The following is an 18,551-nucleotide window of genomic DNA, read 5'->3' on the forward strand; positions in this document are numbered from 1 at the left end:
GCTAAGAAAAGCCCAACAGATTTACTTTCACAAGTAGGGCATTACAGCGAACGCTTTAAAGCTCTGCTTAAAATTCATAAAAAGAAACTTTATTAGAAACTGCTTTGGGATTACTTCAATTGTTATGTACAGGGAGACAGAAATGGAAAGGAAAAAAAAGAAGCACGAAAGAGAGAAAGGGGGCAAAAAGGAAAATGGGAGAGTGGGAGAATAGAATGGAGAAAAGAAAGAAGGATGAAGAGAATACAAGATAACACCCTACTTGCTTCTACACCTGCAGAAACGTTCATATTACCAGCTTTTTTACCAAAAGGTGCACGGTACTTATGAGTGCAAAATGTGTTTAGTGGTAAATGCGGCTCAATATAGAAGAATTTGTTATGTGTATTTGTTAACACCTGAGTGTGAGCGTGCATGTGCATACACGGTTTCTCGTAAAAATATGCAATAGTGAGTATGAGGCGCCACTGTCCCCCTGGACTGGGGACAGGGCACTGGGGACAGATACGGAGGATACGGAGGATATCCGAGCCACAGACATCCAAAGGTCCCGCAGAGCAAAGGAAGCCCAGGAGAACCACTGCCGGGACTACCGTAACCCCCCCAGAGAGGAGCAGGGGAGAATCCCAGGGGAACCACCCAGCAGCCACAGTGCAGAAGCCCCAGGGAGCTGCAGCAATGAGCCTACAGGCCCCGCCGGCAGCCGTCTACGCCCGAGCAGATCCAGCCATGGACCCAGAGACCCGAGACCCCGGGACATATCACTCCCCAAGCAGAGGCCCGACCGAGTCTAGGGGTCCCGGCCCCGGCAAGCAGCCACCGGGAGTGAGCTAGCACACACCAAAGCAACCAGCCCCGGATACTGAGAACCACAAGTACACCGGCAGGCAGAGATACCAACCACTGGCAGGTAGTGTGGCGGGGATGGAATAGGTCCCACATTCGATGGGGGCCTAAACTGATCCAGGAGAGGGAGCAGCCCAAGACCCAACCTGACACAAAAAACAGGCACACACAATCACAATCACACATTCCCACCCTCATGTGTACACATAAAAACACTCACACCCACACACCCAACTTAAAGACAAACAACAATGGACGTCGTACACACACTCATACTCCCCATACATACCCTATACTCCCAGGTCCAGGTGCCGATACCCCATAGGGACAACCAACCAGGGGTGGAGACAGGCAGACCGCCCCAGCACCTGAATCTGGTCTGAGCTAGCCCTGGCTCGTCCCTGCACATGAGCGACCCCGCCCTGGAACCCGACCCCCCGCCCCGACCCCAGTCCAAGGAGGGGGCCATGTACAAAAGAGGGGACTACATGGTCCAAACAACCCAACCAACCAGAGCCGCCACAGAATAAAATAGTCCCAACCCAAAATGAATTCCAATCCCAACCCCATGAGACCTCCACTCCCAGTGAACCCGACATGAATCTCCCCCCCTGGGCCACCCCCAACCAGGACACAGAAATCGAACACATGCCCCTGAACCCAAACGCCATGAATCACCCCCCCACAGCACATGGGCACAGTCCCACAGGAGAGCTTCATCCCCAAAAAGCAAACGAAGCAACACCCACACAGCGCAAGATCCACACACAGCCCCGCTCCAAGCACCCTGCCGCGACCTGCCCCCACCACACAGCGCACCGCGCAACGCTGCCCCAGTCCCCGCCCACAGGCGCAACAGGGCAGACACCGTCAAGCACCAAGCTCACAACGGAGCCCCCGACCCCACACCAAGATGGGACAAACTCACCCGGCAGAGGTCCCCGGCCAGCGGCAAACACTCGGGGGAACGGCGTCCCCCACCCCAGCCCGGAAAACACACAGACACACAACCTCACTGCCACTGAAATGATAGCCCAGGTAGAAACATTATCCAGCTCAGCTCTACCATTGCTGCTCAGCCAATCTAGATGCCGATGACCCCACATCCAGTAAGAGGACACAACCCGCCTTACCCCACACCCTGCAGTCCTCCATGCCACCCCCTAGCCCACCACCCTGATCCCCCACCCAGACACAACAGCCAGCAGAACAGCACACCGCCAAGTCCGCCCAACTATTCGGCCACCGTCAGCAGCCCCAGCCGATCAGTCCATGAGAGGGAAACATGCACCAACCGGGTAACCGGGCTGGACAGGCCAATTGCTCCAGGCCAAGCACATCCCATCAACCGCCCTAGTGCAGGCACAAGACATGCTCCTCCGCCCCACCCACCTGCCCGCCAACCGTAGCCCTGCGCCCGGCCAGGGGCAAGAACCGCAGAAGGAAGAATTGGAGGAAGGCCAACACAGCAGGCCAAGGACCGGGCACCCCGCCAACCCCACAACCAAACCCAGGAGGAGCCCCAGGATGCCTGCCACCCACCGTCCCGCATGGCACACCCCACCACACCAAGCAAGCTGGCCAGCCCCTCCATCAAAGCGAAGACACATCTCAATCAACACTGCACACCGCCTGGCCAAGACCCCCTTGCCGGAGCCCGACGCCTCCCCAACCGATGGACCGGGCACCGAAGCCGGAGACCGAGATCCAAGGCAATCAAAACAATCCCGAGAGGGCCGAAGAGCCAGCCCCAGCACCAGACAACCCCCAAGACCCGAACCTCAACCCCAGCCCAGATCGCGACCAGAAGGTCCACTCCCTCTCCCGGCCTCCGACCCCAGATGGCAAACAGCAAACGAGAGTGTGAAAAGACCCCAAGCCTACCTCTGCCTGCTCAAATGTGGTGTTGATGCATGTTGTTGTAGTGTGCATTTAAAAAGAAAAATGGGTGGGTGCCACGCCACAAAAAGATTCTGCCATTGCCACAAAACGGAGCCAGCCGGAAGCATGTGCAGCATTGACCAAGGGTGCAGCCCCACCACAGAAAAAAGAGCAGACCAGCCAGCCCAGCGCAACCAGAATACGCCACACAAAGGAGGGCACATGACGAACATGCCCAACCACCCCCCAACCACGGGGCAGAGCCAACAGAGCGCCCAGTCCCCGATGCCCGGCACCAGACCCCAGCCACAACCGGGCAAGCAGGGCAACAAAACATGTCCCACACCAACACCGAGGACGCCAACAAGAAACACCCAACCCAAAATGGCAGACCCACAAAAATGCAAGCTCCGGGCCAGCATAGGCATATGCACACCCCAGAGACAAACGAACTGAGACTCCCCGGGGCAGCCAGGCAGTCAAGCAGACCCCGCAATGCACCACCCTGACCACCACCGTGCCCAAGGGAAAGACACAAGCCTAACAAGCAGAAGGGCAGCAAAGAAAGGCCACAGCATGCACAGCAAAGAGGCCACACTCCCCCCCGAGATGCAGAACCACCAACATCCATGCCAGCCAAGCAGAAATGACAGAGCCAAGCCAAGCTGCGGTTCCCCTCAAGCCATCGCCACAGCAACACCACACATCCTTCCATGCATCGGTAGGGGCACGGTGAAGACCACCAACTCCAAGCACACACCACCCATCAGGAACCACCCAGCAGACAAGCAATGCCCACCCCAGCATAAGGCCGAGAAGCCCGCTGCAACCGCCAAGCCCCCGACGCCTGGCCTGCCATACAAAACACAGAGGCCAGAGCCCTGACACCACAGCACACCAAACAGCGGAGGACAGAGCGCAGCAATGAGCACCCAAAGCAAAAGCCATGCACAAAGCCCATGCCCTGCAAGTGTGCCCCCACCAGCCTTCCATAAACAAAGCCTCTTGCAAAAGTGCACCTCCGTGAGAAGAAGACCCAGAGCATCCAGGTCCAAGAACATTCCCGATCCCCATACCCCTGCCTGAAGTAGCCCCACACCGAAGCCCACAAAAGGCAGAGAGCACACAGAGCCAAAACCAAAAATCACCAAGAAGCTGAGACCAGTCCACCCCGAGATCAGCCCCGGCCAGCCCCCCTGCCAAACCATGCAGACCTCTCCGACCCCCATCCCCCAGACAGAACCGGGACTGGTGTCAGGAACCGGAATCTAGACAAGGAACCAGGCATCAAGAACATCCGGGTTCTTGAAGCCAGAGATTAATCAAACACAGATTTACTGATTCACGGATGTCATTCACTATTGCTGTGTACAATATCAGGCCTGCCTTTTTTTGAAGGATGTATTTGTAGGCTGATAACATCCTGGATGAGAAAAGTTGTGAATAAAATTGGATATATTGCGCATTCTGTGAATCAACTGAACTTTTATAAAGTTTTTAGACAAGAATGTAGTTGTGTAAACCTAAAATATCTCATCAGTTTATCAAGATATCGCTTAACTGCACAAATGCGCCGATGTGTTCATCCGCTGCTCCAGCAACCGGCTCGCCTCGCCAGCTGTCAGCTGACCGGGTGGTTGAGGTGCGCTAAACCCAGAGAGAACAGCTGACTCCCAGCACATTGTTTTCAAACTCCCGCTGGGTTTCCCCAGTGGGAGGAAGTTAAACAGATATACAGGTCCTTCTCAAAATATTAGCATATTGTGATAAAGTTCATTATTTTCCATAATGGCATGATGAAAATTTAACATTCATATATTTTAGATTCATTGCACACTAACTGAAATATGTCAGGTCTTTTATTGTCTTAATATGGATGATTTTGGCATACAGCTCATGAAAACCCAAAATTCCTATCTCACAAAATTAGCATATCATGAAAAGGGTCTCTAAACGAGCTATGAACCTAATGATCTGAATCAACGAGTTAACTCTAAACACCTGCAAAAGATTCCTGAGGCCTTTAAAACTCCCAGCCTGGTTCATCACTCAAAACCCCAATCATGGGTAAGACTGCCGACCTGACTGCTGTCCAGAAGGCCACTATTGACACCCTCAAGCAAGAGGGTAAGACACAGAAAGAAATTTCTGAACGAATAGGCTGTTCCCAGAGTGCTGTATCAAGGCACCTCAGTGGGAAGGAAAAACTGTGGCAGAAAACGCTGCACAACGAGAAGAGGTGACCGGACCCTGAGGAAGATTGTGGAGAAGGGCCGATTCCAGACCTTGGGGGACCTGCGGAAGCAGTGGACTGAGTCTGGAGTAGAAACATCCAGAGCCACCGTGCACAGGCGTGTGCAGGAAATGGTCTACAGGTGCCGTATTCCCCAGGTCAAGCCACTTTTGAACCAGAAACAGCGGCAGAAGCGCCTGACCTGGGCTACAGAGAAGCAGCACTGGACTGTTGCTCAGTGGTCCAAAGTACTTTTTTCGGATGAAAGCAAATTCTGCATGTCATTCGGAAATCAAGGTGCCAGAGTCTGGAGGAAGACTGGGGAGAAGGAAATGCCAAAATGCCAGAAGTCCAGTGTCAAGTACCCACAGTCAGTGATGGTCTGGTTGCTGTGTCAGCTGCTGGTGTTGGTCCACTGTGTTTTATCAAGGGCAGGGTCAATGCAGCTAGCTATCAGGAGATTTTGGAGCACTTCATGCTTCCATCTGCTGAAAAGCTTTATGGAGATGAAGATTTCATTTTTCAGCACGACCTGGCACCTGCTCACAGTGCCAAAACCACTGGTAAATGGTTTACTGACCATGGTATCACTGTGCTCAATTGGCCTGCCAACTCTCCTGACCTGAACCCCATAGAGAATCTGTGGGATATTGTGAAGAAAACGTTGAGAGACTCAAGACCCAACACTCTGGATGAGCTAAAGGCCGCTATCGAAGCATCCTGGGCCTCCATAAGACCTCAGCAGTTCCACAGGCTGATTGCCTCCTTGCCACGCCGCATTGAAGCAGTCATTTCTGCCAAAGGATTCCCGACCAAGTATTGAGTGCACAACTGTACATGATTATTTGAAGGTTGACGTTTTTTGTATTAAAAACACTTTTCTTTTATTGGTCGGATGAAATATGCTAATTTTGTGAGATAGGAATTTTGGGTTTTCATGAGCTGTATGCCACAATCATCCGTATTAAGACAATAAAATACCTGAATTATTTCAGTTAGTGTGCAATGAATCTAAAATATATGAATGTTAAATTTTCATCATTACATTATGGGAAATAATTAACTTTATCACAATATGCTAATATTTTGAGAAGGACCTGTAATTCAGTCAGATGAAATCTAATATTAATGTTTGGTTTATTTATTAGTCTCTGGTTCCCTGACCATCAGCACCAGTTCCCCCCAAGGCTGTGTTCTCTGTCCTCTGCTCTTCTCCCAGTACACCAACAGCTGCACCTCCAGTCACCAGTCTGTCAAGCTTCTGAAGTTTGCGGATGACACCACTCTGATCGGACTCATCTCTGATGGTGACGAATCCGCGTACAGATGGGAGGTGGACCATCTGTTGGACTGGTGCAGCCAGAACAACCTTGAGCTCAACCCTCTAAAGACAGTGGAGATGGTTGTGGACTTCAGGCAGAACCCAGCCTCACCTGCCCCCATCACCCTCTGTGACTCCACAATTGACACTGTGGAATCTTTCCGCTTCCTGGGAACCATCATCTCCCGGGACCTCAAGTGGGAACCAAACATCAGCTCCCTCATCAAGAAAGCCCAGCAGAGGATGTTCTTCCTGCGGCAGCTAAAAAAATTCAACCTGCCAAAGACTATGATGTGCACTTCTACACAGCCATTATTGAGACCATCCTCACCTCCTCCATCACCATATGGTACGCCGCTGCTACAGTCAAGGATAAGGGCAGGCTGCAGCATGTCATTTGGTCTGCTGAGAAGGTGATTGGCTGCAGTCTACTGTCACTCCAGGAACTGTACACCGCCAGGACCCTGGAGTGGGCAGGGAAGATTCTGGCTGATCCCTCCCACCCCGGTCACAGACTCTTTGAGACTCTCCCCTCTGGCAGGAGGCTGCGGTCCATCCGGACCAAAACCTCATGCCACAAGAACAGTTCTTTCCCATCTGCCACCAGCCTGGTTAACAAAGCCTGGAAACCACACTGACACTCTCCCTTTCCCCCACACCGCCCCTTTTTTTTGCTGACAGGACACTTGTAACTTCCAACTCTATGCGTTACATTAAAGCTCAGCTTGGACTTCTGCTTTACTTGCACTGCCATACTTGCACACTGATCACCTGCACTGTTGTACCGCTCTCGCATCTTATACTGCTCTACATTTACTCTCACTCACTTAAAACTGTGCACATATATTTATATTTATATTGTAGTTATATTTATACTGTTTGAGTACTGTATTGCACCAACTACGCCAAAACAAATTCCTTGACAAATTCCAAAAACGTACTTGGCAATAAAGCTTTTCTGATTCTGATAATAATAATAATTATTATGCTCTGCAAATAAACTGATTTAAACTTTGTTCCTAAAGTTAATATGTTAGTTTTTAAGTTGTTTAAAGCTTTACAAATAAATTAAACAAATGGTATTTGTCATCAATGTATTTTATCTAGTATTGGATTTTTATCTATGAACACAACAATTTAAATGGCTGAATAATGAACAAGATCAAAAAACAATTTTATACAGTAACTATTTTAAAAATTGGACAATGTTAATTTACTGACATTCACAACAATTGTTTTACTGTTACATTATTAATTTGGAATTATTTAATAATTCTAATGCAAATCTGAATAATGTAGTAATAAATTGCACACCAGTGTGTTCTGTGTTCAACTCACATGACATACTATAAGTTCCTTTGGGAATATTAATTGATCTACATGATCAGGGTGATCCTGTGGATCCTCCTCCTGACCAGTAGGACCTGCCAAAAATGACGCTTCACATCAGGGATGGGTGCAGAAGAAGAGTCCAGCGGGACTCTATTCACAAACGTAGCTTTCATTTGAATGGATCAGATTTTAGTGATAGCAAGATTTAAAAACTGATGTACCTAAATTCCATCTAAAATCTGCATCTAATTAAAACCAATGCACTTAAGTTATACATTTGCATGACTTTGTATTGGTACCAATCACTTAATCTTCACATCCCTAATTTCCTCAAATGGTCGAGGGTTGAGCATATTACCTGAAGTTGAATGATTTTATATTTGATACAATGTGAAAAAAACAGGGTATCCACTGCATTTTAGTTTAGATTATTTGCAGTTAATGAATTGTCAAGACAACAATGAAGAATTGTATACTAAAAGAAATGTCAGAATCTGAGGCACTGCAGGAGTTGTACAAGCATTCCTACAGATTTATGGACAATTAATAATTAATAATAATTATGACAGGCTCAAATTAGGTGCCAACTGCATTGATTTCAGCAACATGTTTGCTGGTAAACTTATGAAACAGACAGACACAGTGAGATCCCCAGAAGTAATTTCAATCTACAAAATAATTCCAGCACCCACAAATAAAATTAATTTGCAGTCCTGATGATTTCAGCTCTTACGAAATGTATGTTTTACAGCAATGGTTCTCAAACTGTGGTACAAGTACCATTAATGGTATTTAGCCTGCCTTTAGTGACCATCCAAGAATAACTATTATAATTTTTAAGGTTAATATATACATATTGATTATTATGTAGTGGACTAGTGAACCAGGAACAAGTTCTGTAAGTGGTTAGTTCTTATGTTTTCTACTTATCTGTGAAGTCAGACCTTGGACCTGGGAATGATAATAATAATTAAACCAAGTTCAAGTTCCAAATTGACAAGCCAGCTCTTTATTGATATTGTTTTGAAAATCAATATCTCGATATAATCCTTAATAAAACATCTTTTAAGATACTCATTTGAGTCAAAATCAAAATAAACTGAGCCACTTATATATTCTCAAGTTAGCACAAAGCTTCGCAAAGATGCCCTCCTTTCCCTTAAAGCGGCTCACCTGATGGCTAACAGTCAGTGTGCGCTAAAGTTTTGAACTCCCATAACATGACAAGAATATCAGAGGATGAGCCCTCTCAACCCTTTTTAGTCAAAAATAAAAATAAATAAATAAACGGAAAGAAAATGTGTTTACAGCATTTTTGCCTTTGAGGCAGATGAACAAGAACAGCCAAAAGATAGCAATGATCCAAGCTGTGCCACAGAGCAGTTGCTATTAAGTGAAGTAACAATTCAAACTGACAACAATGTTTGAGGCATTTAAAAAGTTCAGTAAAGCTCCGTAACCAAAACAGCGAAGTAATAAACATGTCAGACAACATAGGCTGGTGCCCTATAATTATCACGTTAAGTGTTTGAATCGGACCAAAGTGCAGAAAAGAGCTTGGCAGCCGCATGATGAGTTAATCTTGAGGTTTTATTCCAAAACCGTCAAAAGCGTCACAAAAATCACTGCAGGTACATAACCGAGTTCAGAGCCAAAAACCTACATGAGTACTCAGTTCTCCAACGTAGCAAAACTGAACATCAACAAGGGTAGTGACGAGAAACAGTGATGGAGAAACCAGCGGGGAACAAAGAACAAAGACCAACTAATATACAGGGAGAAAACAAAGGCCGGTAATCACAGAAACTAAGAACAGGTGTGACAAGCTGGCAGGGAGGCAGAGGGGACAGGTGGAACTAATAAACAATAAAGGAAAACATACACCTAAACACAGTTAACACAAAAACACAAACCAAGTCCCAGGATGTCATATCATGACAATAATTCAGTCCTAATTCATCAAGTTAAAATTTTTAACTTACGGTTTTAACTTAGGTTTTCCGTTTGAATACCTAACTTAAACCTAACGAAAGTTGACTATAAAACAGTCAGAAATCATGGCAACCTACCCTGGTGACTCTGTTTGACCATAGAAGACAATATAATGTAGAATCAGCAGAAGCATAAAAACTGAACGGGACTTTTGTTGTTCATTTGTATGGATAAGATCCCTGTTAACAATGTTGGGAAAGCTGGTTTCCATCTTGTTCCACAACTGAATCCACACGACATTTCTCTATCATGGATATTAACTTTCTATGCAGTGTGTATTACCAAACCCTGCAAACTAAAGGATTTTGTACAGATGGCTATCAGTAGGTTTTAGATGTGATGCAGCCATATTGGATTTTAAGGTCGCGGTTGGTTAGAAATCTCTGACTTTCAGAATTTCAACCTCTGTTTACGACTGTTATGATGATTTTTCAAACTTAAAAATTAGAAAATTCTACTTCTAGGTAAAAAAAAAATCATAATTTTATCACATCCTTCAGCCAGTGAAACCCTGACAAAGGATAAGAATATTAATTTATTAATGGAAGTAATGTTTTAAATTATGTGTCAGTATGTTGGAAAATTTAGGATTTACAGAGATGGTACCTATTATAAAAACTTTAGGTTCCTTCTTTTAAACTTGGATGTAATTTAATCCATCCACCACTTTAAAAAGAAAATAAAACAAAAAAAATAAATAACAAACCTCCTGTAAACCCCTATTTATATTTTGAACAATTCTATTGATAATGCTGTATCAGAACTTGATATAGAGCTATATCAGCACCAGTATATATTCCACAGATACTGTTACATGACAACCTTCATGATATCTCTTCTAAAAACATGAGCAAGAACAATGAAACAGCTAGGACCAGGTATCTGTCTGCATCCCTTGGACTTTCATCTGTTAAATGTGACCTTTTCTTACCAGCCAGTGTTGAACTCGACGTGAGCATCAAAGAAGCCGACAACAGGAGACGTGGCAGCATTCCAGCCGTGGATTCTGGCTCGGATCAAGCCCTCCCTCTTGTTATTCCTCACAATCTTCACCAGGCCTGGGTAGCGTTTGTTCACGTACTGGTCCAAGTTGAATTTCAACTCCACTAAAAGAAAACAGATGAAGAAAAAGCAATCCTCATAAAAATGAAAGTATAAGAACATCGGAAAGGTAGTTCAGGAAAAATAGATCTTCAAGACAACACCACCTTCTTATTTTTCCACAATAAAAATGTTTGTTACATGCTCATTTTGACATTTACAATGTTTTGGACTTAAATTTTAAATAAAGTATACGGTTTATGGCAGACAAGGTTATTATATTTTTAATGATAACACTTAGTTTGAGAAATGTTAATTTTGTTCTTAACTATATTTATCCATTTGGTCATCGATGCATTTTAAAAAATCTATAATCTTTAAAAACATCAGTTTGCAAAGGTACAGTGCCTTGCAAAACTATTCATACCCCTTGAAGTTTTCACATTACAACCTCAAACTCCTATTTATATCATTGAAATATTATGTGACAGACTAAAAAAACAACACGGGAAATCTCATGACGGTCTTCCAACAGTGACTTTCCTCTTGCCACTCTTCTATAAAGGATATACAGAGCGCAAGACTAGTATTTCACCTGTTGTTCTTCTACCTGAGCTATGGATCTTTGCTGTTCCTCCAGAGTAACCTCGTATTTTTTTTTTTTTGTGGCTGCTTCTCTGATTAATGCATTCCTTGCTTGTCAGTTTAGGTGAGTGGTAGGTTTGAAGTTGTGCCATACTCTTTCATTTTAAGATGATGCATTCAAAAGTGCTCAGTGTGATGTTTAAAGATTTGAATTTTCCTTCATACCCTTTATAAACTTTGTTTTATACATGTCCAGAACTTTATCTAGCTGGGGTGACCAAGGCCCAAAGGGTCATCATGATGCTATTTACTTACTAATGTTACATTTAGTGGCTTTGAAGGAAGTTGGTTGTACTAAGTTCTATTTGGGGGTATTAGAGGAGAGGGCGTTGAATACAAAACCAAATGTTTCATTTTCCTTTCACAGTTATGAGCTGCTTTGTCGATTTTGTAAAACTCACTGTTGCCTTGCTCCTCTTGAACTGTGCTGGACATGACATCTGCTTTTGTTACTTGAAGAAACAGTTGTAAAGTTGTTTTTCTTTTTCATTTGGTTTTCTGGAGCCATTCAGATGTGGGCTTGGTGGTATGCCTCAGATCATTCCCTGGTGCTCAACACAACTGCACCAACTTTATGGGAGTTTGCGCAAACGGTCCACATGTGTTTTGTGGACCTGGAGAAGGCATTCAATACTGTCCTGATCAATCCAGAGTGTTGATTTATTCCCATATCCGTCCATAAACTGCTGGTTTATGTGAATTCTTATTTTTTGATTATTAATCAGTCCTTATGTAGAGTACTGTATGGTTTAAGTAGGTGAAAAGTTTTTTGGACCTGAATAGCTGATCGTAAAAGGGAACTATTTCGTTTAATAATTTTTCACATAGATAAAGAGACAGTGTTTCTGTTCATTTTGTGTGAGTGAGTGATTTTATGTCAACTAAGGTAATGCTCGATTTACCCCTTTTTGATAAAACGGTTGATAACACATTGACATTTAGCATGGTTTTGGTTAATTATTATCAATGATTAATGACAATTAATTAATTGTAATTATTACTGGCCTAACAACAACTAATAATTACAATTAGTCAGTCAGTCAGTCAATAATCACAACACCACAGTGTATCTCTAATATCTGTTCATAAGATATGATTTTTGGTTAGAACTTATTACTATGAATTATGATTTATAATCAAAAAATCATATAATTCTTACAGAATTAAGTCAGACCTGTTAGTAATTTGAGTTGGACTCTAGCAGGGTTGCCCTTTCTCACCAGTACTGTTCATAACTTTCATAAACAGGATTTCTAGTCGTGCAAAGGTCTGGAGTGGAGGGGGTCTGGTTTGGAAACCAGTGGATTTTGTCTATCCTTGTCCTCCTCCAAGTCAAAGGCCATGGTTCTAAACCTCAAAAGGCTGGTTTGCCCTCTCCGGGTTGGAGGGGAGTTCCTGCCTCAAGTGGAGATCAAGTATCTTGGGTTCTTGTTCACGAGGGAGAGGAAAATTTAGCAGGCGATCAACTGACAGATCAGTGCGGCTGCCACAGTAATGCGGACGCTGAGCAGGAAATACTTTCAATTTACCAGTCGATCTACGTTTCTACCCTCACCTATATTCATGAACTTTCGGTCATGACCAAAAGAACGAGATCCCGAATAAATGGGGCTGAACTGAGCTTCCTCTCCAAGTGGCCGGCACCTCACTTAGAGATAGGGTGAGGAGCTTGGCCATCCGAGAGGAGCTCGGAGTAGAGACACTGCTCCTCCACATTGAGAGAAGTCAGCTGAGGTGGCTCAAGCATCAGTTTTGGTTGCCTCCTGGACGCCTCGGGAGGTGTTTTTCGGGAGGAGGCCTAGGGGCAGCCCAGGACACGCTGGAGGGACTAGGTCTCTCGGCTGGCCTGGGAAAACCTCAGGCCTCCTCCAGAAGAGCTGGAGGAGGTGTCCGGGGAAAGGAAAATCTGGGTGTCTCTGCTTGGACTGCTGCCACCGCAACCCGGTCCCAGATAACTGCTATTTGTTCATTCAACGTCCATCTCTACAAAAAAATAAACAAAATGAGGTATGTCACGCCAAAAGTAATGTGCCCCCTCCTGATGCTGTTATTTGTATACCAATCATTCTTTCACACACACTATACAAAAGTGGGGGTAAATTAATAGAGACAAAGAAGTTAATGTTACAAAAATGTGCTTAATTCTTTGTCTTTTACACCCAAATTTTTTGGTACACTAAGATACATAGAAAAACAGCATGACAGAGGTTTAAACATTAGGTATTCATTATGAAGTAATTTTTATTTCAAGCCAATGAAAATTAAAAAACAATAAATGAACAAATACTTCATATTTTGGTCTGCAGCTAGATTAAAAAAGTATTTAAAGATTCAAGTTGCCCCTTTAATGCCACATTAACAATACTTTGTGGCTTACTAAATTAAACATTTGATTATTGTACTTGTTCAAATGCAGAAATGACATTTAAGGGAAAAGAAAATACCCTTTAAGTAAAGTTTTTCTAAAATCTGCAAAACTGGGCCAGGAGGAGCGGTGTATTTGAATTCTTGCATTTAGAAGCTTAAATGGTTTGGGAAAAAGTTATTTTTAAAGCACTAATTCTTCTTAAATCGTCATTTTACAAATGAATCCCACTAATGTTGTCAAAAAGCATATGCATTTAAAGCAGTATTAAAGTACTGACCTAACGTTTGCCCAAAAGGACACATGTACAGGAAGTGCTGGTCCCCATTAAGTCAGATTGCAATATTTTTGCAAAATACATGAATATCATGATATGGAATTCCTCCAGCAATTCATGCTGTTGAATGTAAAGACTGAACCAGCTCTTGTTTTTCGAGTTCATGTGTAGCAAACACTGCAATGTGTGCATTTCTCCACTAATGTACTTATTCTTGGTGTATTATTGCATCTTATGTCCTCGGTGCTCACACATGCTGCTGGATGTACTCGATGGAAAGTTGACCTGTTATAGTGAGGTTTGCAAATTGCTGTCTGTGTTTTATTGGAGGATTGATGGTTGTTTGAGCTTCTCCTCTGGGTTACTGCTGAGCGTTCCACTTTCTGAAAGAGATTAATAAGGACGCTTGTGGGACACCGCCTCTGAGCAGTATCCACACCTAGCTTCTGACTTTGTCTTGCAATATAAATCAGCCAATGAGTCCCCCCCCCAAAAAAATGGGAGTCTAATCCCCCGCCTGTGTGATTGAGGACACACAGTGAGCGAGGGATTGTCAGGAATCTTTTTCCAGCTGAAGGTCTTAATATACTGTGATGCCTGTTGTAAGGAAAGAGATTGAAAATAGAAGCATTGACCCTTGAAGAAAACAAGTGTTTGCTTTTGACAGTGTATCAAAGAAACAAACCAATCATTGAAACTTTTCCCCTTATATTATTTCTTTCTTTTAGATGATCCTTTCTATTTAGCGTGCACTGGCATTTTTATTATCAAATGCAGTTATGTCATGATTAAATAAAGTTAGGTAAATATTTGGACAAAGCTTAGTCCACTGAGTAATAGGAGGGCAATGACATCTTGTGATATAAAAAAACGGCACAGTATAGAGTCTGTGTAATGAAGCACTATCTCCCCGTTGTTTTGGTCCAAGCTGTTATTCTGAGCCCGGAATATATGGAGAAGTGCTGTAAGTTTGACTCCCTGCTATACAGTCGTGTTCAAAATAACAGCAGTCCTACATAACCAACCAAATTAATTGTTTTTGGCAAACCATTTACCAATTCATTTAATCTATTTCTGCATTTACTAGTATACATAGTTTAGGAATAAAACCATAACAGACCTAGCTCTCAGGATATATTGTACATATTGCTTATGCTGTGGACCAAAATCAATAGCATGTTCAAGAACTTAAATACTTCAAGAGGTAACTTGCCCAAGAAGGCATTATCTGGCATAATGAGAAATTGTACATTTTGTCGACTGATGCTAGCATCCCTTTCAAGTGTAAAGGCTGCAGACAGTTTGTCAGACAAGCCCCAAACATTGAATTTAAGCAGGTCGGCTTAGGCATTATACTATGGGGACATTTCCTATTCTATGTATCAATACTATTTATTGCATCCCAGGGATAATAGATAAGGTTGAAGAAATCACAATGCTTGAAGAGCTCATGCTGCGTTAAGCCAAAGTGAAAGTACCTTGTAAATTGGTTTTTCAACAAGTCAAATACTCCACATACAGGTCCTTCTCAAAATATTAGCATATTGTGATAAAGTTCATTATTTTCCATAATGTCATGATGAAAATTTAACATTCATATATTTTTGATTCATTGCACACTAACTGAAATATTTCAGGTCTTTTATTGTCTTAATACAGAGGATTTTGGCATACAGCTCATGAAAACCCAAAATTCCTATCTCACAAAATTAGCATATTTCATCCGACCAATAAAAGAAAAGTGTTTTTAATACAAAAAACGTCAACCTTCAAATAATCATGTACAGTTATGCACTCAATACTTGGTTGGGAATCCTTTGGCAGAAATGACTGCTTCAATGCGACGTGGCATGGAGGCAATCAGCCTGTGGCACTGCTGAGGTCTTATGGAGGCCCAGGATGCTTCAATAGCGGCCTTTAGCTCATCCAAAGTGTTGGGTCTTGAGTCTCTCAACGTTCTCTTCACAATATCCCACAGATTCTCTATGGGGTTCAGGTCAGGAGAGTTGGCAGGCCAATTGAGCACAGTGATACCATGGTCAGTAAACTATTTACCAGTGGTTTTGGCACTGTGAGCAGGTGCCAGGTCGTGCTGAAAAATGAAATCTTCATCTCCATAAAGCTTTTCAGCAGATGGAAGCATGAAGTGCTCCAAAATCTCCTGATAGCTAGCTGCATTGACCCTGCCCTTGATAAAACACAGTGGACCAACACCAGCAGCTGACACGGCCACCAGACCATCACTGACTGTGGGTACTTGACACTGGACTTCTGGCATTTTGGCATTTCCTTCTCCCCAGTCTTCCTCCAGACTCCTTGATTTCCGAATGACATGCAGAATTTGCTTTCATCCGAAAAAAGTACTTTGGACCACTGAGCAACAGTCCAGTGCTGCTTCTCTGTAGCCCAGGTCAAGCGCTTCTGCCGCTGTTTCTGGTTCAAAAGTGGCTTGACCTGGGGAATGCGGCACCTGTAGACCATTTCCTGCACACGCCTGTGCACGGTGGCTCTGGATGTTTCTACTCCAGACTCAGTCCACTGCTTCCGCAGGTCCCCCAAGGTCTGGAATCGGCCCTTCTCCACAATCTTCCTCAGGGTCCGGTCACCTCTTCTCGTTGTGCAGCGTTTTCTGCCACACTTTTTCCTTCCCACAGACTTCCCACTGAGGTGCCTTGATACAGCACTCTGGGAACAGCCTATTCATTCAGAAATTTATTTCTGTGTCTTACCCTCTTGCTTGAGGGTGTCAATAGTGGCCTTCTGGACAGCAGTCAGGTCGGCAGTCTTACCCATGATTGGGTTTTTGAGTGATGAACCAGGCTGGGAGTTTTAAAGGCCTCAGGAATCTTTTGCAGGTGTTTAGAGTTAACTCGTTGATTCAGATGATTAGGTTCATAGCTCGTTTGGAGACCCTTTTAATGATATGCTAATTTTGTGAGATAGGAATTTTGGGTTTTCGTGAGCTGTATGCCAAAATCATCCGTATTAAGACAATAAAAGACCTGAAATATTTCAGTTAGTGTGCAATGAATCTAAAATATATGAATGTTAAATTTTCATCATGACATTATGGAAAATAATGAACTTTATCACAATATGCTAATATTTTGAGAAGGACCTGTATACGAGTAAGCGAGAAGAATCTTGGTTCCAGACCAAAAGATTTATGTAAGAGTGGCCATACCAGTCCCTGCACCTTAATCCAACAGAAAACCTATGGGGTGATATCAAACAGGCTTTCTTTTTGGGGGGGGGGGCACTAATGGCCTTTTTTTTTTGCTTTTTTCTGAAAGTAGGCAGACAGGAAATGGGGTGAAGAGAGGGGGAAGACATGCAGCAAATTTCACCAGGTTGGGACTTGAGAGGTGCAGTGTGCCCAATACAATTGCATGTATGAAAAGAGAAGTTTTAGGAATTTTGAGTTTTACTTTTTTTAAACACGGTGCTAATGCTTTAAACAAAACTGTATGTTAAAGGCTCGTAATGTAAACAAAAAAAAATGGACATATTCAAGGTTCGTACCAAAATAAAGTAAAAAATATGTCTTCCCTTGCTCTCATATGCAATATTATGCTTTGTCTCATTGCACCCCTACTAATTAAATAATGTTAAAGCAAATAATGTTTTGGGTAGGTTTAATCAACAAACAGGCATTTGCAAACTTAAAGAAAGCTGAAAATGTAAAAACTAAAACCCTTTAATATGTTTTTTGGCAAAAAGTGTTTTAGCGCACTGGGTGTACTGATTCCAAATGCCATGTAAAAAAAGAAACATTTAAAACAGATTTTTACATTCAATGTTAGATGAGTCACTGCTAAAAGCTGGATTAAGGCTCCCACGAGGAAGCAGACATCTGTATATAAAGTTCTATTTGCCCTTACTGAATGTCCACAGACAGTGCAGTGTGACTCGTTAAGGATCAGCCTGACCTGGAGCTACACCACATTTAAAGCTTTTAGAGTGTAATTATTTTTGGACTTGGTTGAAAAAGGGAAAAACGGTAGAACATCCCCTGAGCTGATACCAAAAAAAGGAAAGAAAACATACTGAACAATTTTCAAGACACTTGTGGAATAGTGACTATATTTTATGTGAGTGAAACATTAAAGATGAATACCTATTCAGCATACTATGAAATAAGATCAATTTATAGACTATTTAAGGAACCCCTTAAATATTCCGGTATAGCAGAGCACTATGAATGCTGCAACATTAGAGGAACGCTAGAGAATGAAGTAGAGAGCTACTGAATATGCATCCACACTGTGCTCAAATATAAAAATCACACATTTTGGTATAACGGCTTGTCACTGCTTGGAAGGTGGCTTTTATAAAAATTATTTGTTAAGATTCACAAAGACCATTCTAAATACACCTTGTGTTTTAATGAATTGATCCCTGGTTCATTTGGTTGTGTTTTTTCACATTGTGGACTTTCCTAAGACATTTATCTGGAAACATGACAGGAGTTGGTCAGTTTTAATTGATCATGAGCACAATAGTGAGCTTATGTGAGCCATGTCAGTCTACTTGCTCAATCTTAGTATTATGATGACAAATCAAATATTGAAACAGTAAATGATACCCCTGATCTCTGTATAACAGCCTCCAGAGAATG

General features: G+C 43.1%; 1 protein-coding gene across 1 annotated transcript in view; it reads right to left on the bottom strand.

Annotated features, from left to right (window-relative positions):
* galnt9 (polypeptide N-acetylgalactosaminyltransferase 9) overlaps window positions 1-18,551 on the bottom strand; it is a 173,367-nt gene that overhangs the window by 84,986 nt on the left and 69,830 nt on the right. The window contains exon 4 of the mRNA XM_047380147.1: window positions 10,537-10,711. Within this exon, the coding sequence (XP_047236103.1) occupies window positions 10,537-10,711 (175 nt within the window). The remainder of the gene's footprint in view (window positions 1-10,536; window positions 10,712-18,551) is intronic.

This window comes from Girardinichthys multiradiatus, chromosome 12 (assembly GCF_021462225.1).
Source record: "Girardinichthys multiradiatus isolate DD_20200921_A chromosome 12, DD_fGirMul_XY1, whole genome shotgun sequence".
NCBI lineage: Eukaryota > Metazoa > Chordata > Actinopteri > Cyprinodontiformes > Goodeidae > Girardinichthys > Girardinichthys multiradiatus.